At 41.5% G+C, this 27,504-nt stretch overlaps 1 protein-coding gene across 4 annotated transcripts in view; it reads right to left on the bottom strand.

The window, feature by feature from the left end:
- prkar2aa (protein kinase, cAMP-dependent, regulatory, type II, alpha A) overlaps positions 1–27,504 on the bottom strand; it is a 279,167-nt gene that overhangs the window by 153,542 nt on the left and 98,121 nt on the right. For all 4 annotated transcript variants that reach the window (XR_010966041.1, XR_010966042.1, XM_067998425.1 and 1 more), the window contains one exon: positions 6,121–6,156. Coding sequence is in view for 2 of the 4 variants with exons in the window: in XM_067998425.1 (XP_067854526.1) it covers positions 6,121–6,156 (36 nt within the window). In the remaining 2 variants the exon portion in view is untranslated. The remainder of the gene's footprint in view (positions 1–6,120; positions 6,157–27,504) is intronic.

A 27,504-nucleotide genomic window follows, 5' to 3' on the forward strand; every position in this document is an offset into this window, starting at 1 on the left:
CCTGAGGCACACCGCTGGACACAGGCATCCAGTTTGAAAAACAACCCTCTACAACCACCCTCTGTCTTCTGTCGTCAAGCCAATTTTGTATCCAATTGGCTCCACGGATACAAATTGTATCCAATTGGCTCCACGGCGAAGAATCACTAAAGAGACTACACGATAACATTAACAAGTTCCATCCCACCATCAAGCTCACCATGGACTACTCCTCAGAATCAGTTTCTTTCTTGGACACACGAATCTCCATCAAAGACGGGCACCTCAGCACCTCACTCTACCGCAAGCCCACGGACAACCTCACGATGCTTCACTTTTCCAGCTTCCACCCGGACCACGTCAAAGAGGCCATCCCCTATGGACAGGCCCTGCGAATACACAGGGTCTGCTCAGACGAGGAGGAACGCGATGGACACCTACAGATGCTGAAAGACGCCCTAGTAAGAACGGGATATGACGCTCGACTCATCGATCGACAGTTCCGACGGGCCACAGCGAAAAATCGCGTAGACCTCCTCAGAAGACTAACACGGGACGCAACCAACACAGTACCCTTCGTCGTCCAGTACTTCCCCGGAGCGGAGAAACTACGCCATGTTCTCCGCAGCCTTCAACATGTCATCAATGACGACGAACACCTCGCTATGGCCATCCCCACACCTCCACTACTCGCCTTTAAACAGCCACCCAACCTCAAACAGACCATCGTTCGCAGCAAATTACCCAGCTTTCAGGAGAACAGTGTCCACGACACCACACAACCCTGCCACGGTAACCTCTGCAAGACATGCCAGATCATCGACACAGATACCACCATCACACGAGAGGACACCACCCACCAGGTGCATGGTTCATACACCTGTGACTCGGCCAACGTTGTCTACCTCATACGTTGCAGGAAAGGATGCCCCAGAGCATGGTACATTGGCGAGACCATGCAAACGCTGCAACAACGGATGAACGGACACCGCGCAACAATCGCCAGACAGGAGGGTTCCCTCCCAGTCGGGGAACACTTCAGCAGTGAAGGACATTCAGCCACCGACGTTCGGGTAAGCGTACTCCAAGGCGGCCTTCGAGACACTCGACAACGCAAAATCGTCGAGCTGAAATTGATAGCCAAGTTCCGCACCCATGAGGACGGCCTCAACCGGTATCTTGGGTTCACGTCACGCTACACGTTACCCCACCAGCGAACAAATGTTATCTGTTTTTAATATAACGGGTCAATTGCTGTCTTTTCCTTCCGGATGTTTCTATGTTTCTGCCTCTCTCGCTCTGTTTTTTTAATTGGCATCTCCACAACATCTGTTTTTTTAGTTCTGGCCGTTTGTATATCCGGTGGCCCTGTAGGTAACACCTATCTGTCTGAACACTTTGGTTGCCTTGGCAACGGGCAGTTGAAAAGACTGTCTGTAATCACCAGGCATTGTTCTGTGATTTATAAACGCGATAGGTTCGAGGATTTCATTTCCACATTCACCTGAGGAAGGAGGAAGCCTCCAAAAGCTTGTGGATTTTAAAATAAAATTGTTGGACTATAACTTGGTGTTGTAAAATTGTTTACAATTGTCAACCCCAGTCCATCACCGGCATCTCCACATCACGTTATAACATTAGGCAGACTCAACTGTATGTACTTTATATGTATTGCACTTTTCCTGCCGGCTGAATTTTTCTATTTAGTTGTAAATATCTTTAGTGCTCTAGTCAGTAAGGTACCTGGTTTCTGTTTAATATAATCCAATTTCATTCAGAGTGTGTTTGATAACATAGCAAAGCTTAAGGCTATGTTAAATCCAGTAAAATTACTGCCAGTTGAACAATTATAGGTACATGGATTAAGAACTTTGTTGAACACAAGCCCTGGGGCTTGTTTGCATATGGAGTCAGAAAAACGTCCCAGAATTTTTCCTGAATTATCCACAGATTCTTTCCCCTCTCTGAGGAATATAGGGATTTTGCTCAATTCAGTTTGGGCTGCCTTACCACTTAGGGAATGATTAGCTAACAGGTGATGAGTGCAAGTGATTGAGTAGGGCAGGCTTGATGGTCTTTTCTCACCTTTATTTTCATATGCTCCTGTGTATCTGGGATCCATACGCATACTAGCTGACTCCTCAGTTAAATTTTGAAAAAAATTTGCATAAATGAAAGATTCATCACCTTAAATTTGCATAATACCACTGAGAAATAATGTAGTTGTGTAGTTAGACCAGTGATGGGGTTGTTATCTCAGGAAGTTTCAGAGGCTCTAATGTTTGTTATCCTATCCTGCACCAAGTCCCACTCACCCATCATCCTTGTGTTCACTGACCTAATTGGCTTCCAGTCCCCCAACACCTCAAATTTAAAATTGTTATCCTTGTGTTTAAATCCCTTATTGGCCTCACCCCTCTCCATTTTTAACTTCCTCCAGTCCTACAACCCTCCGAGAACTCTGCCCTCTTGTGCATGCCCCACGCCCTTCACCCTACCTTTGGAGTCTATGCCTTCAGTTATCTAGGCCCTGCACTCTGGAATTTCCTCCCTAAATTTCTCCTTCGAGGGCCCCCTTAAAACCCATCTCTTTCACCAAGCTTTTAGTTACCCCTCTTAATATATCCTTCTTTGGGTTGCATCCATTTTTGTCTGATTGAGCTTCAACATTAAAGGTGCCATATTAATATAAGTTGTTGTGAGTGAAGAAATGCTACATTCGAAAAGTTTCCTTGGAATAAGTACACTAAGTAGGTTTATAATCATGCTTTTAAATCTACAATTTATCCCAAACCAAGGAAATCCTGATCTTGTCAATTTTCTTCCGCAGATATTAGGGTTCAAAGATGGTAGCCACGATTTGAAGGCTTTATATTTGCACGCACACATTACATTTGGTCTGATCTGACAATCTTTGCAAATCTCAGAATAAGGGAAAAATATAAGCATCTCATTGTAAATTATATTTTATAAATCCCATAATCTATAAAATTTTGTTACACAACTTCTCATTATAAATTCCTTTGTCTATATTTATGATAGAAACTGCATATGTAAACTTGTCACCCTGTAATCATACCCTCCTGCCAATAATGGCACTAGAGCACTTTAGTTTTGCCTCTCAGCTTATACTGCATAGCAAGTCCCATTCTCCCAACCAACTCTGCTTCCCAGTTGCCATAAGTTTTGCTATTTAATGATAAGCAATATAAAATCAAAGTATTTTACAAAATAAGGATAAAATATAATAAGGCATGAATTACATTGAGTATGTGTGAGAGAGAGAGAGAGAGAGAAAAATAGGACTGGTTGTCAGAGTGGCTCATTAAAACAAGAACAATCTGAGATAAGGGCAAAGATAACAAGTGTATATCATTGGCTGTAGTTTTGAAACCTAGTTAAAGCCAACTATGGTACAAGCCAGGTACTTTGCAGTTGGCACATTGGGAAGTTGTTGCTGCCAAAATGCCAGCAACATTCTCATACATGTTGAATAATGTTGAAAAACATCTACAATGAAGTGCCCATTACAAGAAATCATCTATCTGTCCCATCACTAAAAGTATTTACATAGTCGATATGGCTATATTTGTGCTTTGGCACTAACTGTACTGGCAATACCTTGATCCGATGTAAATAGGCTGAACTTTTTTTGTGTGGTATAATTGAAAAATGAAATGTGTATTTGATATAGCTGTACCAAAACTAAATAACTGAACAATTGTACATGCAACACTAAGAGCTAAAATACATGGCTCCTATCAAGATGTGTTGCCAAAGTAAAATGGAGACTGCTCACTATTGCCAGTTTCATCAGTTGGATTTACTCAGGTCCCTCGCTTGATCCCAGATAGAACAACACTATATACCTAATTATTTACATTAGGTATACAGTGTTGTATCTGGGATCTGGACATATATCGCCATTCCTTCATCATCTCTGGGTCAAAATCCAGGAACTCCTTACCTAACAGCATTGTGGGAGCACCTTCACCACATGGACTGCAACGGTTGAAGAGGACAACCCACCACCACCTTCTCAAACACAACTAGGGATGGGCAATAAATGCTGGCCTTGCCAGCGAGAATGAGTTTTAAAAAATTTAGGTTGATATTTATCTGTGATTAAGGGGATGCATGTCAGTTCTGGAGAACCGGTATCCAGTGTTAACAGCAAACACTCCCAGGGGCATAACCAGATGTTTACAAAGTTCCCATGGCTTTGCCCCGACAATGTGCCCTAAATGCACCTTCAGAAGCGATCCTCCTATTAACCCAGTTATCTTTACTTTCTCATTGAGTAGGATTGTCAACAATTCAGTACAAAATAGCAGCTTTGTAGTATGGATCCCCACCCATGTAGCACTGGGTAGACTGCCAAAACTTAGTTTGTATAAATACCAGAGAAACACAGTCTTTTGTTCCATCAGTGTGGACTATTTTCAAACCAAAGTCCTAGAGGTAACAACAGTAGGCTAACCCGCTGAACCACCTCAGTTTATGAATGATCAATTGATGCTGGATTCCCTTTACATCACCAACCACAGGTGACTGATGGGATTAAGGTTATTACAACTAATTACAGTAATATTTTTTCATGATCCTCAATTATAGTATGTCCTCGGTATCCTGACTTCTGTTCTCTTCTATTAGTACTACACATTTAACCAAAACCAATTTCTGAAGGCAGAATCAACTAATCTGTACCAGAACTTTGACTTTCAGGCTCTCAAAATATAATTTCGAGGTAAGGGTTCAGGAAGAACGAACAAAAGGTTCTTTCTTCAATGTGAGGCAACCAGTACTTAGCAAGATTTAAATCAGGCTCTAACATGAGAGTAACATGAACAATAATATGTACTAACAATTTTCTTGAGTACATTTACATCACTTGTTACAGCCAAATTCACGAGGGTACATGTGGTGCCTTACTAGCATTAACACTGGAAAGGCTAAATGTATATTTTAGTCAGTAAATGACTTAACCTTAACATTTTCATTCTATTTTATGTTGACTTTTTCTTCCCCCCCTGAAGGCATTTTCATCTTTTTCACTAGAGAGAAGACTCTCTCTGGTTCTTATCAGAAATAAGTTTTGGCAGTCTACCAGTGCTACATGGGTGGGGGCCCATACTACAAAATTGCACATTTGTACTAAATTGTAATCCAGCAGTCCTTCAACTAATCAATCAACATAGGGATAATTCTATATGTTCAAGACCAAAACCATCCACAACAGCTGCACACTCTATGCAGACTATATGTGGCAGTCCAGAACATAAAAGCAATGCTCTTAAATTCCAAGGGTGCATTTTTATTTTACTTCAACTGAGTACATAATATACTTATTTTCTTACAACTTCCTGTTGTTGTCCAAAGGGACTACCTCTTCAAACTCAAAATGAGAGATTTAGTCTAATTCAGATATTTTTTAAAAACCTTTAAATCTTAAAACATACAGTCAGCGCTTTTTAAAAAAATGTAAACAGATCAACACCAATATAATTCTTAGTCAAAACTGATCCATTTTTCTCTTCCAATTGCTAACTGACCTGCTGTGCTTTTCTAGCATTTTAGGTTTTATTTCATTCTAACTTTCAGCAAATTTGAGAAAGAAAGTTGCTGTAAAAACACCTAGATCTATACAGAAACAAACAACTTTAATGTCTCTCTCACTGATGAACATATATCAGGAATCGACACAGGATTTGTATGACTATCAGTACATCAGGAGCTTCAAAAATTCAGGTAAAATCCAACTATTGTACTATTAAAAAGGCAAATTAGTAAATCAAACTATGGCCAGAACATAATCTCTCACTATAAACATGGATGGCCACAGCAACTTCAAATAAAGGCGTCACTTCTGCTACAATCTAACTATTAAATGTTTCCACGCTCTACCCCAAACCGTTCTTGTCCTTACTACAATGCTGCTGATATTGGTTACAAAGAAAGTGTTCAAATGGGACAGTTTAAAAGTAAAACAATATTATAGTATTAATTCAGCTAGGTAAGGGCAAGGCTCTCCCCAATAATAATAAATTCAAATCTAGAGAAATTGGACTTAATCTAAAACTTTTGTAATGTAAATCTAATCTGGTGTTGAAAGATTAAAAATCAGTACAAGAAAAGGCTTACCTGAAACTCTTCTGTTTAATCTGTTAATAACTGGTTCTGTAAAAAAAATGGAAACAAAATTAATTCTCTGTGACCCAACTTAGAATTTCTGCAGCAACTCAATATAACAAGTTGACTTATTTACAATATGCAACAGTCTTACAATAGTACACGTCACTGCACCTCGGAGCTGGGTGGTATAGTAGATGAGCGAAAGAGTAACATACGAACAATGGGTGCTACTTTTTTTAACCACAGACTTGTTTTAGTGTATCGTTAACAGACTACATTTAAGATTTTGAAGTATTCTCGAGACTTTGTTATGTAAAGTCAAAGCCAACTTTGACCATCCTTACTTCTTCAACTCCAAAGGCATGCAGTGAAACCACATTTAGACATCACCTAGTTAAAGTGACTACTTTACATCAGTGTCAATATACTCGCACTGAAACCCAGGATTCAAAAGCACCAATGCATTGATTGGCTAAATTTCAAATATTATCTGCAATATTCTGTTGTACCTTTCTTGCTGAAAGAAAATCTGCACAGGCTCAATGTCTTATGTGAAATGGATGTGCAAGGAGGAGTGGGGGAGGAGATAACCCAAAATTTATGCTCTACAAGCGTCTACTTGTTGGATTATGACTAATTAATTATTATAAACATATATTTAAGAAGACAAATACATTTTTACATGCACTTTGGTTATGTAACTGCCGGTGTAGAAAGCGCTACAGAAAACATGCCACTAAAATCTCAATGCAGGACTAGTATTTAATAGTTTACTTTTTAAAAAATATCTAGTTACAAAATTGAATTTTGAATAACAGTAGGTTTATTGTAGTAAATATCAGCATTCTTAAGATCAAACAAAGCTTCTGTCACCTCCCCTAACAACAAGCAGAACATAGTATTGCTGCTGAGATGAACATGAAGAGCAACAGATATTAAAGAACATCTCACGGGATTCATTAGCAGCTATCAGTCAAACCTCAAACTGCAGGTCATCCCACCTGCCCTATTAAAAGAGCCAATCATTTGTACTATACTATGTAAGCAGGTATATACCCATTTACTTTTGTTGTGGGATTAAAGGGGCAGTGGTTGCGTGGATACAAAATCGACTAAGGGACAGAAAGCAGAGAGTAGTGGTAAACAGTTGTTTTTCAGACTAGAGGGAAGTATGCAGTGGTGTCCCCCAGGAGTCAGTGTTGGGACCACCACGCTTTTGATATATATTAATGACTGGACTTGGGTATACAGTGCAAAATTTCAAAGTTTGCAGATGACACGAAAGTCAGAAATGTAGTAGGAAAGGCAATATAAACTAAATAATACAACTTTAAAGGGGGTGCAGGAACAGAGAAACCTGGGGGTGCACATACACAAGTCTTTGGTGGTGGCAGGACAAGTTGCGAAGGCTGTTAAAAAGGCATACTGGATCCTGGAATTTATAAATAGAGGCATGGAGTACAAAAATAAGGAAGTTATACTAAACCTTTATAAAACACTAGTTAGGCCCCATCTGGAGTATTGCGGCCAATTCTAGGCACCACATTTTAGGAAGGATGTCAAGGCCTTAGAAAGGATGCAGAACACATTTACTAGAACGGTACCAGGGATGAAAGACTTCAGTTACGTGGAGAGACTAGAAAAGCTGGGGTTGTTCTCCTTACAGCAGAGAAGGTTAAGGGGAAATTTGATAGAGGTGTTCAAAATCATCAAGAGTTTTGATAGAGTAAATAAGGAGAAGCTGTTTCCACTGGCAGAAGAGTCGGTAACCAGAGGACACAGATTTACGGTAATTGGCAAAAGAGCATGAGGCGAAATGAGGAAAAAAAATTTTATACAGCAAGTTGTTATGATCATGAGTGCACTGCCTGAAAGGGCAGTTGAAGCAGATTCAATAATAATTTTCAAAAGGGAACTGAATATTTGAAGGAGAAACATTTCCACCGCTATGGGGAAAGAGAAAAGGAGTGGAATCAATTGGATGGCTCTTTCAAAGAGCCAGCACAGGCACAATGGGTCGAATGGCCTCCTTCTGTACGGTATCATTCTATGACTAGCAAGCACTTCACTATTAGAACAAAATGTTGCAGAATTAACATTTTCTGGGACTCAGATTATTCGAGCACTATTATATGGCCCCATAATCTGCACTGTTGTAATGAAAAAAGACCCAATTTTTCAAGAAGCAAAATACTGCATATACTGAAAATCTCAGTTAAAACAGGAAATGTTGGAAACACTAAATGGAGGTTAGAAGAGAGGAAGGTAAGTTAAACCTTTCAGGTCGATGACCTTTCATCAAAAGCCAATTTTTCAAGCCTTTAATATTTGTATTTCCTCATACCAGGCAGCATCCTAGCAAATCTGTATTGTACCCTCTCTAAAGTCTCAATATCCTTCCTAATGTGTGGTGACCAACACTGAAACTTAGGACTTTGAGGTCCTAATAAGGTTTTATATTTATCTTTGTTGTTCCATACCTCTTCTAATAAAACATAGAATTCTATTATTTTTTTCATGTCCTTATCAACCTGAGGTGCTTCCTTCAATGATTTGTGAATCTGTAACCCCCATGTCCACCTGTTCTTCCACAGCACCGAGCCTACTTCCATTCAGAATAGAATTACTGCTGTTCTTTTTAAAAACAAAAATGTATTGTCTCACACTTAGTCATTGAATTCCATCTGATACTTTTTAGTCCACATTTCCAAGTATGCTGAAAGCTAAACCTGCCCATGGCTAGGAAAAAAAGGCAGTTCACGGCATCCAACATCCTGGATGAGTGCAGCTCCAACAACACTCAAGAACCTCGACACCATCCAGGACAAAGCAGCCCGCTTGATTGGCACCCCATCCACCACCCTAAACATTCACTCCCTTCACCACCGGCGCACTGTGGCCGCAGTGTGTACCATCCACAGGATGCATTGCAGCAACTCGCCAAGGCTTCTTCGACAGCACCTCCCAAACCACCTAAAAGGACAAGAGCAGCAGGCACATGGGAACAACACCACCTGCATGTTCCCCTCCAAGTCACACACCATCCCGACTTGGAAATATATCACCGTTCCTTCATCATCGCTGGGTCAAAACCCTGAAACTCCCTTCCTAACAGCACTGTGGGAGAACCTTCACCACACGGACTGCAGCGGTTCAAGGCGGTGGCTCACCACCACCTTCTCAAGGGCAATTAGGGATGGGCAATAAATGCCAACCTTGCCAGCAACACCCACATCCTGAGAATGAATTTTTTAAAAATACCATTCCTAAATATAAATGTTGAATTATAGCACTGTAATCCATTTAGGATAAGGTTTTTCCTCATAGCAATTCCAGTCTTTATCAACCTTTCCCATTAACAGCATTATAAAGTTCACTTCAGATGAAATCAGTTTTACCACCTGAAAGCATGTCAAAGTAAATTGCAACACACACTCAACACTAAGATTAGATCGCAATTCCTAAACTAAGATGCAGTCTCAGTGCCAATCAAATCTGCCAGCATCTGATTATACCAAAAACTGTCGCCTACCTCTTCAAAAACACAGCTGCATCCCACTCAATACACAAAAAGCGAGAATCATGCACTCCTAACTGCCCTCTGCTAAGCAACATCTATTATAGGATGCCAGTCCAAAAGTTAACAATGATCTACAAATGCTTAATTGAATGCAGCTTCTCTCCAGAGAAAAGGCAGCCTGTCACAAAAAAATTGTCACTTCAACCATATCTGGATTTCATCTCCATAGCTACCACAGACAAAAAGTATGGTAATTTTTTTTGCTGCAACTTTACAGATCTATTCCATTATAAAAGGACAACCTTCAAAAACTTCTTAAATGCTGACAGACGTTAGTTAGTGCCTTTATTTTAAAAAGTTTGTTGAAAGGTTGAGCTTTCGTTCAAATTTTATACCTTGCAAGAGTCCGCTGATGTTTTCAACTTCTGGTAATGCATCAACACAATTCTTCAATTTGTATACCCCATTTCAATTATTAGATAACTTAGAAAGAATTGGTGTTTATCAAAAATAGAATATAGAAACATTCAACCAAATTGTAAACATATAAAACTGAGCATACCTAATTTAAAGAAAGTAAAATAGTGATAAGTTTATTTTGTTGATTTCAGATCACAGTCAGAATTCAACAGAAAAGCCAAAATATTGAGGCTAGGTTGAGGCAGCTTCTGAAAGATTCTCACATATCTACTCCCATCTTGACCATCCTACTTGAAGCTACTGCTTTCCTCTCAAATGGTATTTGTGTTAATTCTGTTCCTGAGACAAGGCGAGGCAAGGCAAGCCAATCACCATTCCTACTTCCTTGATGTCACCATTAACTGATGTTATTCCAACATGCAAGTAGATGCAGAACAGCATACTCCTGTAAAGATACTCACTAGATCATCTAAAGGCACTTTAATACTAACTAAAAATTTGTTCCCATCTTGAGAAAATAGCCCGTGAGCTGCTGTCTTGCTATTACAGAATCGGGTCATGTGCCTGCCTTTGTTGTACTGCTGTACTTCACTGAGTTATATATAAAGACCCAATTGCCTACAATGAAAACCTGGGGACCAGCTCCCCAAACATAACACGAAGAGGGAAGCAGAGCCTGACAGCAGATTTGCCAACCCATATTTTGCAATGCTGGTATCCCTGTAATGTAAAAGTGCCTTTAAAAGAGCACATTGAACCTTCAACACAACTAATGGCACCTGAACACCTTGGACAGCAGGGGCAAGCCCAAGAAACATTCAATGGATTTCATTTTGTGTGAGAATCTACAGACTAGATGCCTGAATGATGATGGCTAGCATTACAATTTTGAATGTTTCCTTTTTTCACAGAACGTCTGGAATCTTTCCACTTGTTTTGGAAGGCTTGGGGTGGGAGGGTAAAGGAGAAAGGGGAAAGCTTATGAAGTAATTTAGTCTTGGTTTTATCAGCATCAAACCTTAAAACGTAACAAAGTCCACCTTGTAATAGGTTCTCAAGGCAACCCAACTTCTCTGATTGGATGAGCGATGGCACAATGGCAGTGCATTGTGGTGGGGTCTCCAACACCCAAGTAACAACGTTGATTCATGTTCACTGGTTTGGGAATCTTAAATATCTTGTAGCACGATGCTCCAGTTGTGGGAAGTTGGTTATTATCACAGACGACCAGAACTATTATTTTTGCAGCCACTTTGCTCACCTTGGCCTCCTGAAAATATGCCCTGATGACCACAAAAGGAATCCCGCACTTCAAAACTGAGTGACTACTCTATAGCAATACAGACTTCTCAGGTCCACCCAGTACAGTCCTCACATCAACTGGATCAGACAACTTTTGAAGGAGTGTAAACTCAGAACTGGACAACAGGAGAAAAGGCACTATGTAAGGTACAGGAAAGTGAAAATGATGGAGTATGAACATCTGCTTCAAGTAAGCAAAGAGCCCAAAAGCTCACTTAAACAGGAGAGTTATAGATTAGCTATATCTTGGTAAGTCTGCAAGTCACTTTCACGCATTATCCAATGAAACAGAGTGATCTATTTCAAGAGATGTGAGTAAAAACTGGCCTCAAGCTTCCAGCTAACTAGAAAGTGTGCCCTCTGCTCATTAACAGCACAGCACAATTATCAATGCAGTCATAGAAGTATACAGGCCTAACCAAAGAACAGTATGGATGTGATGACGAAATGTGACAATCTCGAATAAGCTCCACTGAAGTTGCAAGTAGGAAATGAAATGGACTAACAGATCTACTTTGAGTTCTTCATATAGTATAGTAACACACCAAGATGCTTCTTATGCAGGTTTATTACAAACTGTCTTTAAAACTTGTGTTTGTGTATAACGTAATGCACAATTTAGTTTCTCGAGCATTGACTGGTCACTTCATAGCTATATAGCATTGATGTCCGCAATTCACAAGATAGTTAGGGATGAGGAAGGCCATTCAGCCCATTCAACTGTAAGATGGTCAGGATTGGGAACTGAATATACCAGGTTATAAGGTCTATAGGAAGGATAGGAAAGCTGGTAGAGGAGGAGTAGCCTTAGTGATTAAGGATGAAATTATTTCAATGATAAGAGAGAATGGAACGAGAGGTAAGCAGGCAGTGGAGACTTTATGGGTAGAATTAAGAAATAGAAAAGGATTTAAGACTGTAGTAGGAGTTGCGTATAGGCCCCCCTGGTAGCAGCTGTGAAGTGGCAGAATGTATCAAAAGCAGAGTGGTTTTAATGGGGGATTTTGACTTTCATATATATTGGGATAAGCAGACGAGCTCATGTCAGATAGGTAGCGAATTTCTTGAGTGTGTTCAGGACAGCTTTCTGCAACAATATGTCCTAGAACCAACAAGGGGGCAGGCCATATTAGATTTAATAATGAGTAATGAGCCAGATTTAGTTAACAGCCCAACTGCGCGTGAACATTTATCCAATAGCGATCATAATATGTATTTCAATGTAGATAAGTATGAGGTCATCCACTTTGGACCTAAAAAGGATAGAGCAGAGTACTTTCTAAATGGTGAAAAGCTCGAAACAGTGGCGGGCCAAAGAGATTTAGGGGTCCATGAACATAGATCATTAAAATGTCATGGACAGGTACAAAAAATAATCAAAAAGGCTAATGGAATGCTGGCCTTTATATCCAGAGGACTAGAATACAAGAGGGTAGAAGTCATGCTACAGCTACACAAAGCTCTGGTTAGACCACACCTGGAGTACAGTGTTCAGTTCTGGGCACCACACCTTGGGAAGGATATATTGGCCTTGGATGGAGTGCAACGTACATTTACTAGAATGATATCTGGACTCCAAGGGTTAAATTACGAGGAGCGATTACACAAACAGGTTGCATTCCCTGGAATTTAGAAGATTAAGGGGTGATTTTATGATTAATGTTTTCAAGATATTAAGGGGAACTGATAGGGTACAGAGAGAAACTATTTCCGCTGGTTGGGGAGTCTCGGACTAGGGGACATAGCCTAAAAATTGCAGCCAGGACTTTCAGGAGCGAAGTTAGGAGATACTTCTACATGCAAACGTGGTAGAAGCTTGGAACTCTCTTCCACAAACAGCAGTTGATGCTAGCTCAATTGTTAAATTAAAATCAGAGATTGATATATTTTTGTTAACCAAAGGTATTAAGGGATATGGCGGGTATATGGAGTTAGGTCACAGATCAGCCATGATTTCAATGAATGGTGGAACAGATTCAAAGGGCGAAATGGCCTACTCCTGTTCCGATCTTCCAGGTGGCTATTTTCGTTAAAACCGAGGAGAATACAAGATGATTTGATGGATGTGTTTAAAATTATGAAAGGATGGAACAGAGCAGATAAAAACAGGCTGTTTATTTCCACCCAAGGGCAGACAAGGCATGGTTTAACATCTCATCCAAAGGACAGGACCTCCGACAGTACAGCACTCCCTTAGTACTGCAGTGAACCGTCAACCTAGATTATATGCTTAAGTCTTTGGATGAAGGCTAGAATCCACAGCCTTCTGTCTCAGAGGCGGGATTGCTACCACTAAACCAAATCTGCCACAATAAGAAGGGGACATGAATATAACATTAATGATGAGAGGTTTAGGACAGGCAGGAGGAGAATTTTTTAAAAATTTTTTTGTACACACTACACACAGAGGGTTGTGTGGAATGCACTACCAGAGCTGGTGAATGAAGCCGATACCACGTCAACATTTAATAGGTTGAAAGAAAAAGGAATATGGGAACAGGGCAGACATAAGGGATTAGGACTACCACTACCACTCGTGTGAAAGATAAACACCAACACAGACTAGTTGGACCAAACAGCATGTTCCCGTATCATAATCTCTATGTAATCTTAATTCATCCTTTGCAACTCTATCCATGGTCATCCATTGCCCTTTTCCCCCCAGCCACCTCTTCCCCACTGCTCAACATCCCCTGTCCCCAATAATGAGTACATTTTAGCACAATCTACAAGTTCAAGTTACATGTTTAAAGCTCATGTACAGAGTACACTGCCCATCCTCCAGCTTGTACTGTGTTTTTACTATGCTCTTTTCAAATTGCTGGAACTCTACTCAAATTTGATCTCCTCTGCCATCAGAACAGAGCTGCTCTGCTGGACGATACTGTTTACTTCAGCTTACCTTGTCCGACTGACTGCTATTAACTAGGTTATTGTTGTAAAGGTTTGTACAAATTTACTCCTGATAATCGATTCCATTACTTTACATAGAATGGAAACTGGACATAAAGGTCTGTAGTTACCCGCGTCTGTTTTATTACCTTTTTGAATATGGGCACCACATTAGCCTATTTGCAATCTAGTGGTACCTCCCCGATGTCCACTGACTTCCCTTCCAAATAGCAATCAATAGATCACAGATCTCACATCCCAGTGTCTCTCAACACGCTGGGATAAACACCATCTATCCCTTGTATGAGCAGCAGCACAGAAATGGAAGTAAATGATTAACTTCACTGTTCTCTAGACAGGTTTGACATTTCTTTGCACCCAACAAGTCTCAGAACATTCTTGTCCATATTCACAAACCAATTACTATACTAAAATAATCTGCTTATCTTAAAAAGCAATATAAAGACATAACCTCAATTTGTAATATGAGATGTTAAGAATGTGAAATTCACCACTGGGGAGTATAACATACCACAACGTCTTCAAGTTCCTCTAAACTCTTAGTTTTAATCATACACTTTGTTTCATCTACCTCTGCTGCATATTAATTTCTCTTACATAATATCTGTGGAAACTGAAAACCACTGTATCCTTTAACAGTCAAACACAAAAGCATGTGAAACAATATTTTTTTTATCTGTGGTTTTTTTTTATTCCTTCATGGGATGTGGGCATCGTTGGCGAGGCCAGCATTTATTGCCCATCCCTAATTGCACTTGAGAAGGTGGTGGTGAGCCGCCTTCTTGAACCGCTGCAGTCAGTGTGGTGAAGGTTCTCCCACAGTGCTGTTAGGAAGGGAGTTCCAGGATTTTGACCCAGCGACGATGAAGGAACGGTAATATATTTCCAAGTTGGGATGGTGTGTGACTTGGAGGAGAACGTGCAGGTGGTGTTGTTCCCATGTGCCTGCTACTCTTGTCCTTCTAGGTGGTAGAGGCCGCGGATTTGGGAAGTGCTGTCGAAGAAGCCTTGGCGAGTTGCTGCAGTGCATCCTGTGGATGGTACACACTGCAGCCACGGTGCGCCGGTGGTGAAGGGTGAAGGGAGTGAATGTTTAGGGTGGTGGATGGGTTGCCAATCAAGCGGGCTGCTATGTCCTGGATGGTGTCGAGCTTCTCGAGTGCTGTTGGAGCTGCACTCATCCAGGCAAGTGGAGAGTATTCCATCACACTCCTGACTTGTGCCTTGTAGATGGTGGAAAGGCTTTGGGGAGTCAGGAGATGAGTCACTTGCCGTAAGAATACGCAGCCTCTGACCTTCTCTTGTAGCTACAGTATTTATATGGCTGGTCCAGTTAAGTTTCTGGTCAATGGTGACCCCCAGGATGTTGATGGTGGGGGATTACATGCATGCTAAACAGCGGAAGCAACATGCTATAGACAGAGCTAAGCGATTCCACAACCAACGGATCAGATCAAAGCTCTGCAGTCCTGCCACATCCAGTCGTGAATGGTGGTGGACAATTAAACAACTAACGGGAGGAGGAGGCTCTGCAAACATCCCCATTCTCAATGATGGCGGAGTCCAGCACGTGAGTGCAAAAGACAAGGCTGAAGCGTTTGCAACCATCTTCAGCCAGAAGTGCCGAGTGGATAATCCATCTCAGCCTCCTCCCGATATCCCCACCATCACGGAAGCCAGTCTTCGGCAAATTCGATTCACTCCACGTGATATCAAGAAACGGCTGAGTGCACTGGATACAGCAAAGGCTATGGGTCCCGACAACATCCCAGCTGTAGTGCTGAAGACTTGTGCTCCAGAACTAGCTGCGCCTCTAGCCAAGCTGTTCCAGTACAGCTACAACACTGGCATCCACCCGACAATGTGGAAAATTGCCCAGGTATGTCCTGTCCACAAAAAGCAGGACAAATCCAATCCGGCCAATTACCGCCCCATCAGTCTACTCTCAATCATCAGCAAAGTGATGGAAGGTGTCGTCGACAGTGCTATCAAGCGGCACTTACTCACCAATAACCTGCTCACCGATGCTCAGTTTGGGTTCCGCCAGGACCGCTCGGCTCCAGACCTCATTACAGCCTTGGTCCAAACATGGACAAAAGAGCTGAATTCCAGAGGTGAGGTGAGAGTGACTGCCCTTGACATCAAGGCAGCATTTGACCGAGTGTGGCACCAAGGAGCCCTCGTAAAATTGAAGTCAATGGGAATCAGGGGGGAAACTCTCCAGTGGCTGGAGTCATACCTAGCACAAAGGAAGATGGTAGTGGTTGTTGGAGGCCAATCATCTCAGCCCCAGGGCATTGCTGCAGGAGTTCCTCAGGGCAGTGTCCTAGGCCCAACCATCTTCAGCTGCTTCATCAATGACCTTCCCTCCATCATAAGGTCAGAAATGGGGATGTTCGCTGATGACTGCACAGTGTTCAGTTCCATTCGCAACCCCTCAGATAATGAAGCAGTCCGAGCCTGCATGCAGCAAGACCTGGACAACATCCAGGCTTGGGCTCATAAGTGGCAAGTAACATTCGCGCCAGATAAGTGTCAGGCAATGACCATCTCCAACAAGAGAGAGTCTAACCACCTCCCCTTGACATTCAACGGCATTACCATCGCCGAATCCCCCACCATCAACATCCTGGGGGTCACCATTGACCAGAAACTTAACTGGACCAGCCATATAAATACCGTGGCTACGAGAGCAGGTCAGAGGCTGGGTATTCTGCGGCGAGTGACTCACCTCCTGACTCCCCAAAGCCTTTCCACCATCTACAAGGCACAAGTCAGGAGTGTGATGGAATACTCTCCACTTGCCTGGATGAGTGCAGCTCCAACAACACTCAAGAAGCTCGACACCATCCAAGATAAAGCAGCCCGCTTGATTGGCACCCCATCCACCACCCTAAACATTCACTCCCTTCACCACCGGCGCACTGTGGCTGCAGTGTGCACCATCCACAGGATGCACTGCAGCAACTCGCCAAGGCTTCTTCGACAGCACCTCCCAAACCCGCGACCTCTACCACCTAGAAGGACAAGGGCAGCAGGCGCATGGGAACAACACCACCTGCACGTTCCCCTCCAAGTCACACACCATCCCGACTTGGAAATATAACGCCGTTCCTTCATTGTCGCTGGGTCAAAATCCTGGAACTCCCTTCCTAACAGCACTGTGGGAGAACCGTCACCACACGGACTGCAGCGGTTCAAGAAGGCGGCTCACCACCACCTTCTCGAGGGCAATTAGGGATGGGCAATAAATGCCGGCCTTGCCAGCGACGCCCACATCCCGTGAACGAATAAAAAAATAAAAAAAAATTTGGCGATGGTAATGCCGTTGAATGTCAAGGGGAGGTGGTTAGACTCTCTCTTGTTGGAGATGGTCATTGCCTGGCACTTGTCTGGCACGAATGTTACTTGCCACTTATCAGCCCAAGCCTGGATGTTGTCCAGGTCTTGCTGCATGCGGGCTCTGACTGCTTCATTTTTTGAGGGGTTGCGAATGGAACTGAACACTGTGCAATCATCAGCGAACATCCCCACTTCTGATCTTATGATGGAGGGAAGATCATTGATCAAGCAGCTGAAGATGGTTGGGTCTAGGGCACTGCCCTGACGAACTCCTGCAGCAATGTCCTGGGGCTGAGATGATTGGCCTCCAACAACCACTACCATCTTCCATTGCGCTAGATATGACTCCAGCCACTGGAGAGTTTTCCCCGATTCCCATTGACCTCAATTTTACTAGGGCTCCTTGGTGCCACACTCGGTCAAATGCTGTCTTGATGTCAAGCGCAGTCACTCTCACCTCACCTCTGGAATTCAGCTCTTTTGTCCATGTTTGGACCAAGGCTGTAATGAGGTCTGGAGCCGAGTGGTCCTGGCGGAACCCAAACTGAGCACCGGTGAGCAGGTTATTGGTGAGTAAGTGCCGCTTGATAGTCGATGATACCTTCCATCACTTTGCTGATGATTGAGAGTAGACTGATGGGGCGGTAATTGGCCGGATTGGATTTATCCTGCTTTTTGTGGACAGGACATACCTGGGCAATTTTCCACATTGTCAGGTAGATGCCGTGTTGTCGCTGTACTGGAACAGCTTGGCTGGAGGCGCAGCTAGTTCTGGAGCACAAGTCTTCAGCACTACAGCCGGGATGTTGTCGGGGCCCATTGCCTTTGCTGTATCCAGTGCACTCAGCCGTTTCTTGATATCACGTGGAGTGAATCGAATTGGCTGAAGACTGGCTTCTGTGATGGTGGGGATATCAGGAGGAGGCTGAGATGGATCATTCACTTTGGATGGATTGGCACTTTGAACAAGCATCATTCTGACAATGTTTTTAAATATCCAACAAGCTGTAATGTTAGTGTTTTATCAGGATGATTCCTGGTCACTGAACAACTCAGAGTAACAGAGGCCTTGCCTTAGCACTTTCCAACTCAAATTCCATTAAGACCAATTTTTCAACTTTGCTCAACATAAATGTTCCAATGCAATATCTGTATAATGCAGGTTTTCAAACAACTTGTGTCAGTACTAAGTTACAAATGAACTAATTCATTTCCAAAACGTTGACATACAGTTTGTTCATTTTAGCTTGTAAGGATTCAAAACAGATGATAACTTACCTTGAGTGTAGGAATCGAGTTTACTTTGTGAACATGAAAGACCAGTCATTCACATACTCCAGCGAAACAAGCTCTTGCTTAATGAATTAGCTAAACTAGTGCCTATTTTAAGACAAAATGCGCAGTGAATGGCAGTAAGCCCTTTTTAAAACTGCTTTTCATAATCATGATGGAGATGCCGGTGATGGACTGGGGTGGACAAATGTAAAGAATCTTACAACACCAGGTTATAGTCCAACATGTTGGACTATAACCTGGTGTTGTAAGATTCCTTACATTTCATAATCATAGTAAGGTGGAAGAATAGCGAGATTTAGGATTGGATATTACTGCTTCATTGCTGTCCAAGAACTGGCTTTTTGTGTGTGCATGCATGGAAAAATATATGCGGAAAACTTAGATTACAAAGTTTTGTGCCTTTCTGCTATCAAAATAGTTAAACTTCACCTACTTCTTCTTCACATAAGCTCAAACCCCTGCACTGAATGTTTACTCCACTGGCAGACTGATGTCCTACAAAAAACCATCTCACCACTAAGTTCCATCAGGAATATGGTCTCCAACTGGTCTCAGATCATCACATTTCTGCTTACAAAATATCTCCTGGCATCTATGGAATAATTCTTCAGAGTAGGATTACTGTTCACAAGTGTGAGTTGGTCAAAAATAAACCTTGAAAAGTAAGTGCACAATGAATGAAAGAGGCAACACTTAGAAAATATATTTGAAAAAAAAATGAAAGATCTGTTCAAAGACCAATCTTGAAAATAATTCTGTCACATTTCTGGATTTTCTTGACCATTTTTCCACAGGCAGAAGTTGGAAAAACTGCTGTGATTTTTTAAGCAATACACATTTTCATGAGTCTAAAAAAAAGTCATCTGAATAAAGGTGATTAATATGCTAATCAGAAGTTGTTTCTCCCAGAGACTGAACAATGAGTGATTCTTTGGTTTGTTTGGGTATTCAGAAGATACCTCTCACCATTGTGTTGGAAAAATCCTATGATCTCAGTTGGTCTGTGAGAGGGACAAGCTTTTTGACACAATGAGAGGCTTTTAAAAAAAAGACAACGGACAGCAACATCAGCGACTTGCATTTATAAAGCGCCTTTAACGTAGTAAAACATCCCAAGGCACTTCACAGGAGGATTATCAAACAAAATTTGACATCAAGCCACATTTGGAGATATTAGGTCAGATGACCAAAAGCTTGGTCAAAGAGGTAGGTTTTAAGGAGTGCCTTAAAAGGAGAAGAGAGAAGTAGAGAGGCATCGGGAGGAAATTCCAGAGCTTAGGGCCGAGGCAGTTGAAGGCATGGCTGCCAATGGTGGAGCGATTAAAATTGGGATGCGCAGAAGGCCAAAATTGGAGAAGCGTAGAGATCTCGGAGGGTTGTCGGGCTGGAGAAGGTTACAGAGATGGGAGGGGTAAGGCCATGGAGGAATTTTGAAATTGAGGTGTTGCCAGTCCGGGAGCCAATGTCGGACAGCGAGTCGTAGAACATGGTCCGAGTTAGGAACATGGTCCGATACAGGCAGCATAGTTTTGAATGAGCTCAAGTTTACAGAGGGTGGAAGATGGGAGCCCAGCCAGGAGAACATTGCAATAGTCCAGTCTAGAGGTAACAAAGGCATGGATGAGGACTTCAGCAGCAGACGAGCTGAGGCAGGGGCATTTACTTTATGCCATGATGCCAATTTAAGTTGCACCAATTGAACTAAGCAACTCTGATCATACTTGCTGCTCCTGTACGTTTCACCTTACATGGGAATAAAGCAGCTTAATAATTCCATTTGAACTTCACTTCATCTAGTGTTCACTAGGTCCACCTTTGGAGAAACTAAAGAAACATGGATATCCAGTTCAGGCCACAAGGGGATTCTCATTGTTACTTTCACAATTCCCACTACCGTACAAGTAAATATAGGGCGGTGCAAGTCAACTCCCATAAAAGAAAGACACACAGATCGCTTGTGGGAAAAATTAACGCCACTGAACCAGCGAAGGTATCTGCAGCAGATCTGAATTCTTAACACCCATATTCAGAGCGCTCCAGTTGATCAAGTCAAAAAAGTCAGATTCTGAATCCTGCTGCATCCAACAATGTCATAAATTTTACTGTTGCTTGTATCTACAATTCTTATTACTAGAGTTCCTATACTTAGAACTTCAAACGTCTATCATTTGCTTCCAAAAATATTCCTTCAACTTGCACTTCAATCTTAGTTTGTGAACATAAACTGAGGAAGAGTATCGGGCTTGGTTATGATACCCTATACAGATAGATTGCTGACACTCACTGTCAATGCTCACGTGAAAATAACGACCATTCAAGAAAGATACCGGAAGAGCATGCGGCACCTGTGGAACTCAACCCCAGAATGCAGTGAAAAGGCAAGGCAGAAAATTGGCAAAAAAAATTAAGACTGCAAAGCTTTAATAAATATCAAGCACTCAAGTTCCCAGGTTTCAATCCCAAATCTATGTTGCAACTGGCCTCAGGCCTCATGATCGGAGGGAGTAGGGTGGGGTGGTTGAAAATCAGCCGAAGTTCCTACTTTTCATCGATGAAGCGTGCATGAATTGGGGTCTATCACAGTCCAATAGTCTGCTGATAGCTACTAACTAGGCTCACATATGACAAAAGACCACTTGAAAAATGTACAAAGAACTGCCAGCACTGAGGAAACTACTCCATCAGAAGACAGTATTTTTTTTTAAAAAGAGTGCGTAAATTTGGAGGGACAAAATTTTTTTTAAATCAACTATCAGACAGGCAAATTGTGGCAAAATTTACTTTAGTTGTTTACTCAGTAACACTTCTGCTCAATTTAAAATGAAATATTTAGATTAATTACATCCAACTCAAAGCAACATCTGTTCAAATCGTCTTTAGCCATTCCCAAGACAGAATTCCATCTTAAATTAAGCACATTTGCCAACTACACATTTAAGTCCTTCACCTCTGCCTGGAAATGTATCATCCTACTTCTGGCAAATTTGAGGGAATCAAGGGATATGGGGATAGGGTAGGAAAGTGGAGTTGAGGTAGAAGATCACCCATGAATCACCAATGAATGATGGAGCAGGCTCGAGGGACCGTATGGCCTACTGCTGCTCCTATTTCTTATGTTCCATAATGAAAACCATAGTCTCAGTTTTCATCCTTCAGTCAACTTAAATCTCTTAAGTCCACATTTGGTAACATTCACATTTTTGATTTGCGAGAGATCAAGCCTATGAAAAATAGGTCGCCAAGCAAAAAATCTAAATTATTTGTCGCCTGAAATAGCATGAGTTAAATATAATTTTTTTATGTAATTTGTACAAATCGGAGACCAGTCAGCTATATAGCTGCATTTTCATACAAGTATTTTAAAAGGCTGTTAGTGCCCTGATGGCTCAGCAAGTTTTTCCAATAAATAGCTAAAATCTACAGACCAGGGAAAAGAAGCCAAAGTCCAGTTCAAGTTCAATTCGAGGTCTGTGCTTAAGTAGCTGATCGCAGCCAGGGCACTAAAATTGGCCTCAGCACCCATGGGTTAAGAAGGATAAAACTGGCCAGGAATTCCATCACTATCCAGAAAGCCTTGATAGAAACATGTACAGGTGGGTACAAGGTGAGGACAGGACTGTGATGCGCCCTCAACGGTTGAATTGCCTCCTGACACTCACCATCAAAACTCATACACCAATGACACCACTTGGGCAAGATGGAAGCATATCTTTGGAAAGAATCAATGCCTTCAAGATGGAAGAGAAGCACATGGGTAAGAGAAAAAAAAAATTAAAAAGGAACTTTTCCTCTTCCAATTGCAGCAAAATTCATTAAGAAACCTGTTTCAGCACTAACTTTATCGAGTGTTGTCACTATGTTACTTTAGCATAATACTACCAATTCCCAATGGGGAAAAATTGTCCCAAAGCCAATATGCTTCAATGTTGTTCCTTGACTAGTGCTCTTAATCATTTCAATTGCACCTCCACTGGTACTTCATCCCAGCTAGATATCTAGCTCAAATGCTCTTGCCAGCCCTCTTTGTAAATAAAAAAAATCTAGTGCTGCAAGGTGTCGTTCCAAAGTTCAGGTGAACACAGTATGTAAATTTCACACCCTCACTTTGCAGAAATTCTATTGACAGCACTTTCAATCCTTAGGTTTAGGGGGAAGCAGGCTCCAAAACAAGGTAGAACTTAGAACTGCTCCTACAAAATACTTGTATTTTAATAAATCTGCAAAAGCCAACATACACTACAAGCAATTTTGTCCCCAAATGTTCCAAACCACAGTCCTGCACAATTAAAAAAAAAACACCAATCCTAGCCATGCCTGACTGAACTGCATTACCTTCTACTAAATATTTTCATTAGTTCACAAAAGCCAGGATCAAGATGTCAAATACATGTGGTATTACCTAAAGCAACAATCATTCTATTAGTGAAATTCTCATATTTCCTCAAACTGCACACTTGAGAAGGTAACAAACAGTGTGCATCAAGTCCCAGCCCTTGCAGTATATTGGTGTGGTAACACCAGAGTAGTAGTTCAGTTTCACGCCTATCCATAGAGCAAATTTCTAACTTCTGTCAGATTGTCAAATGGACACTGCATCTTGGAAGTGAAACGAAGTAATAACAATGGACAGCAAGTCAAGCCAGGCTGTTTGGGTCCAATTACAGCACAACTGTAGCATCAGTGCAAAATGATTTGCATCAACTGTACATTCTTTGTAACACTACAGTTATAGTGTAAAAACATCCTAAATCCAACCTAACACCAGAGATAAACAGGGTGGTGTCAGGCTGGGCTTTTCCTCCAGATTTGTACTATACAAACTTAGCATTGGTACCAAGCAGAAACCATTTGCATCAACATTAAGCCTGTAGTGTAACTGTACCCTTAGTTGTCTTGCAATTTCTGCCTATGTTCCTTTGCAAGTAAGAGTCCTGTACCTGTCTTTTCAGTAGGGGCAACATGGGAACAACTTTCCAACAGAAACTGCACTTCTTGGGACGAATTCCATCTCTCTCACTGCGTAATGCATCAGGTTCAACCAGACTGTTTGTCACCTTGATGTCCTGTTTGATGCAGAGTCGTTTCAGATCTCATATCCTTTCCATCACAAGGACTGCTTACATCCACCTCAGTGACACTGCCTGCCCTTCGCCTCTACATCGGCCCTTTCAAAACTGAAACCCTCAAACATGCATTGGTCACCTTCAGGCTAGATTACGCCAAAGCTCTCCTTTCTCACCCCCTTCTTCCATCACCGATAAACTCCAACATGTCCAAAGCTCTACCAAACACAGCCTGTTCCTCTAGCCCATCACTCATGTCCCTGTTGTTCTACATGTGTTGAGGACACAAAACCAATAAAATTTAAAAGACATTTTTAAATCCCTCCACAGCCTATCCCTCACCCTTTCTTCCGAATCTCCTCCATATATACCTTCTGAACACTCGATTCCTCTGATGCTGGTCTTTTGTGCGGTCCCCCCTCCCTTTCACTCCAGTATTGGCTGCAGAATCTTCATGCACCTGAGGGAATTCCCTCCCTAAACCACTGAGCCTCTCCACCTCCCTCTCCTCCTTCAAGAAAATTCCCCAAACTCAGCTCCTCAACCAAGCTTTCGGAAACCCATCCTAACCTCTTCCTGGTTCGGCATCCATCTCCCTTACGCCCATCTGTGAGATACCTTTGGACATTTTTAAATTAAAGTTGTTGAGCATATCTTTTGTTTTAAATGCCATTAGGAAAAATGAACAAAATTAATTTAATAGGATCTTGATTAATATTAGAGAGGTTCCACTACCAAACAGTGGGACTAAAATTTTACACTAATCATATGCAGCAACCACAGTAACTCTTGCCAGCACCAGTACCCTGGTAGATTCATATCAAGCTATTGGAAAGCTTTTAAAGAAGAGCTTGTATTTATATAGCACTTTTCATAACTTCAGGACATCCCAAAGTGCTCAATAGCCAATTAATTACTTTTGAAGTGTAGTCACTGTTTGCATTGTTAGCGAATCTCTCTACGACCAAAACTCTAGAAGTGATGTCCTTTCAAGGGCTCTGGCTGGATTCTCAAAGTCTGCTAATGTGTGCAACATGGTGTTCTTCTAATTTTACTCCAGCCAAAACAAACTGAATTATTGTATGTCCTCCGATAAATATACCAAGTTTTGTAGATTAGAATTTGTCAAAGTTGGATTTAAAAACATGCGACCTACAAGCACACGCAATCTGTCAGTGGAGGGTAGCCCTCAAACAGCTGTGTACCTATTTAAATTTGAAGGGCAGAGCAAAAGATACCATGTCCTAGACCCATAAAAACTTCCATATATTATATTAAATATCAAGGCTAATCAGCTCAAGAGACAAAGCTTCTTCTCTCAAGTAAAATGTAGAACAGGGAATTTATGCACTGTAAAATATACTTATTTTTTAATCCTCTGCTAAAATAAGTTTAAATGGTTAGAAGTTGAGTTTTCTAAAATGATGCCAATTACAAAATGGAAACAATCATTTTACATGTTTTCAGGTAAATAAAACCAGACATGTTCCATATATTTGCTTTACATGTAATTTTCATAAACACCCCACCCCACATTCTGTGAATTTATTTTCATTCCTTTTTTTTTTTAAGTAGGGATCTGGTCGGCTTTAACCAGCCAGTCATACTTTCATCCATCTGTACTGATAAGCTTGTTATCGCATCTTATCACTGAACCACAAGCTGTCCAGGTAATGAGTTCAACCTTCAGTTGCTTCGCTCTCCCACAATCAAAATTTCAGCATTTTGCTCCAATCATAATTTATGTAGCATAATCATCACCACAGTATGATTTCGTAATTGTAGACAGTGGTACTTGCCTGTGTGTTGAATGCCTTCAAGAGTCCTTTTCCAGTTCTGGACAGAATAGCATGAGTTTAAATGCTCAAATGCTGGGTTCTAACATTGAGCAATCAGAGCTGTGAACTTCCCCAAAAACAGAATGTGATCTATCTGTATGTTCCATGTCAAAAGTTGTGTGTCAATATTATGCCTTATGAGAAATGCCAAACTCATTTCACTCAATGGTGCCTCATTAAAGAGGGGCTATTTTGATCCCCTCAGTTCAGGCTGGATACAAGATCCTGGAGGTGAAATTGCCTCGTTTTAATCTATTGCACCCACATGGTGACCTGTTAACACATCAAGAATTCCACTTAACCATTACTGATAGATTAGTAAACAGTTCTTGTACTATTCTATTAGAGGTTCTACTGGATTCGATACTAAACAAACTTTTAAACTTCATCATGCCATTCTGTTTATTAGCTGGGGAAAGAATCTTGAAGGCATTCATCACACAGGCAAGTACAATTACAAGATCATACCTGTTCATTTTGGATCGCAGGAGACCAATATCCATGCACCCACTCCCCACATTTACAATACTACGTCAGCTTGCTTATCCCACCAGCAGAATTGTAAACCCACAATTTTGCTGTCAAGGAGAGAAGATTTTGCAGTATATACCTGGGAAATGGGCATCTGAACTAAACAAGTGCCATTATAAAAGTGCTTAAAAAAAGGTTTAATAAATATAATGCTGCTATAACACTTACACTATTTATTTAATATTTGTTACAAAGCTAATCCTTTGATTGTGTCCCAAGACAGCCAAAACATTTTGTTTGTTCACAAATCATGGCTTCATCTTGGACCAACCTCATTATATTTAAAGTTCTTAGTCAACAGCAATACTTGTGCAAGTGTACTTGAAGTGCTTCACACAATGCATTTTACTCCCGTGAACCAAGGCCCTGGTATAAGCTTTTCCTAACAGTCTGAAGTTCTGTTCCTTACACAATCCAATCCATTCCTTTTCCCTGTGCCAATTAATTTTGAGATTAGTTATTTGCCACAACCTCAACTCTACTGATGTCCAGTAGCAGTATACTACATATTGTCTTGAGTGACCCTGCCTCTATCCACATTACCAATGGAAGGTCATGTTAAGCAATACCCTGCTAGCCTGAAAACTTCAAATGATACTCCCTGTGGATTCAGCTATAGTTGTATTGGCCAGTCAGAGCTCTGATGCCAACAATGTCACAAAGTAACAGAACTGAAATGAGATTGTAAAAGGTAAATCAAGACATTCCGTGAGAACGAATAAAATACCAAAAGTAATATTTATTGTGCTCTTACTTCATGACACTGCCAGCAACAGCAGTCAGAACTTGAGCTGCAGCACAGTAAATTAAACAAGCACACTGCTGCTTTCTCTGGAGAGATCCCAGGAGATTCACTAGGAGAGGTTATTTCTTCCGTATGGACACCTCAGGACAGAGAAAGCCCTAGCAGCGATATTAACATTGCACCATATTTTCAGGCCACCAGTGGCCAATCTATCAAACAGCTCAGCAATGTTGGTTTGCACTTGCTGGCCTATATGTACCTTCCTCATCCATTCGAGAAGATGCGGCAGCCTGAGAAAGCTGGAAATCACAACTAGATTAGACTCTGCAGTGTTGAGATCCTGATAAAACACTGCAGAACTGCTTCTTGCAGTGGCTCTAGGATGTGTAAGTGCTATTAGATACCATTCAAGATACCAATACA

Source organism: Heptranchias perlo, chromosome 17 (assembly GCF_035084215.1).
Source record: "Heptranchias perlo isolate sHepPer1 chromosome 17, sHepPer1.hap1, whole genome shotgun sequence".
NCBI classification, from domain to species: Eukaryota; Metazoa; Chordata; class Chondrichthyes; order Hexanchiformes; family Hexanchidae; genus Heptranchias; species Heptranchias perlo.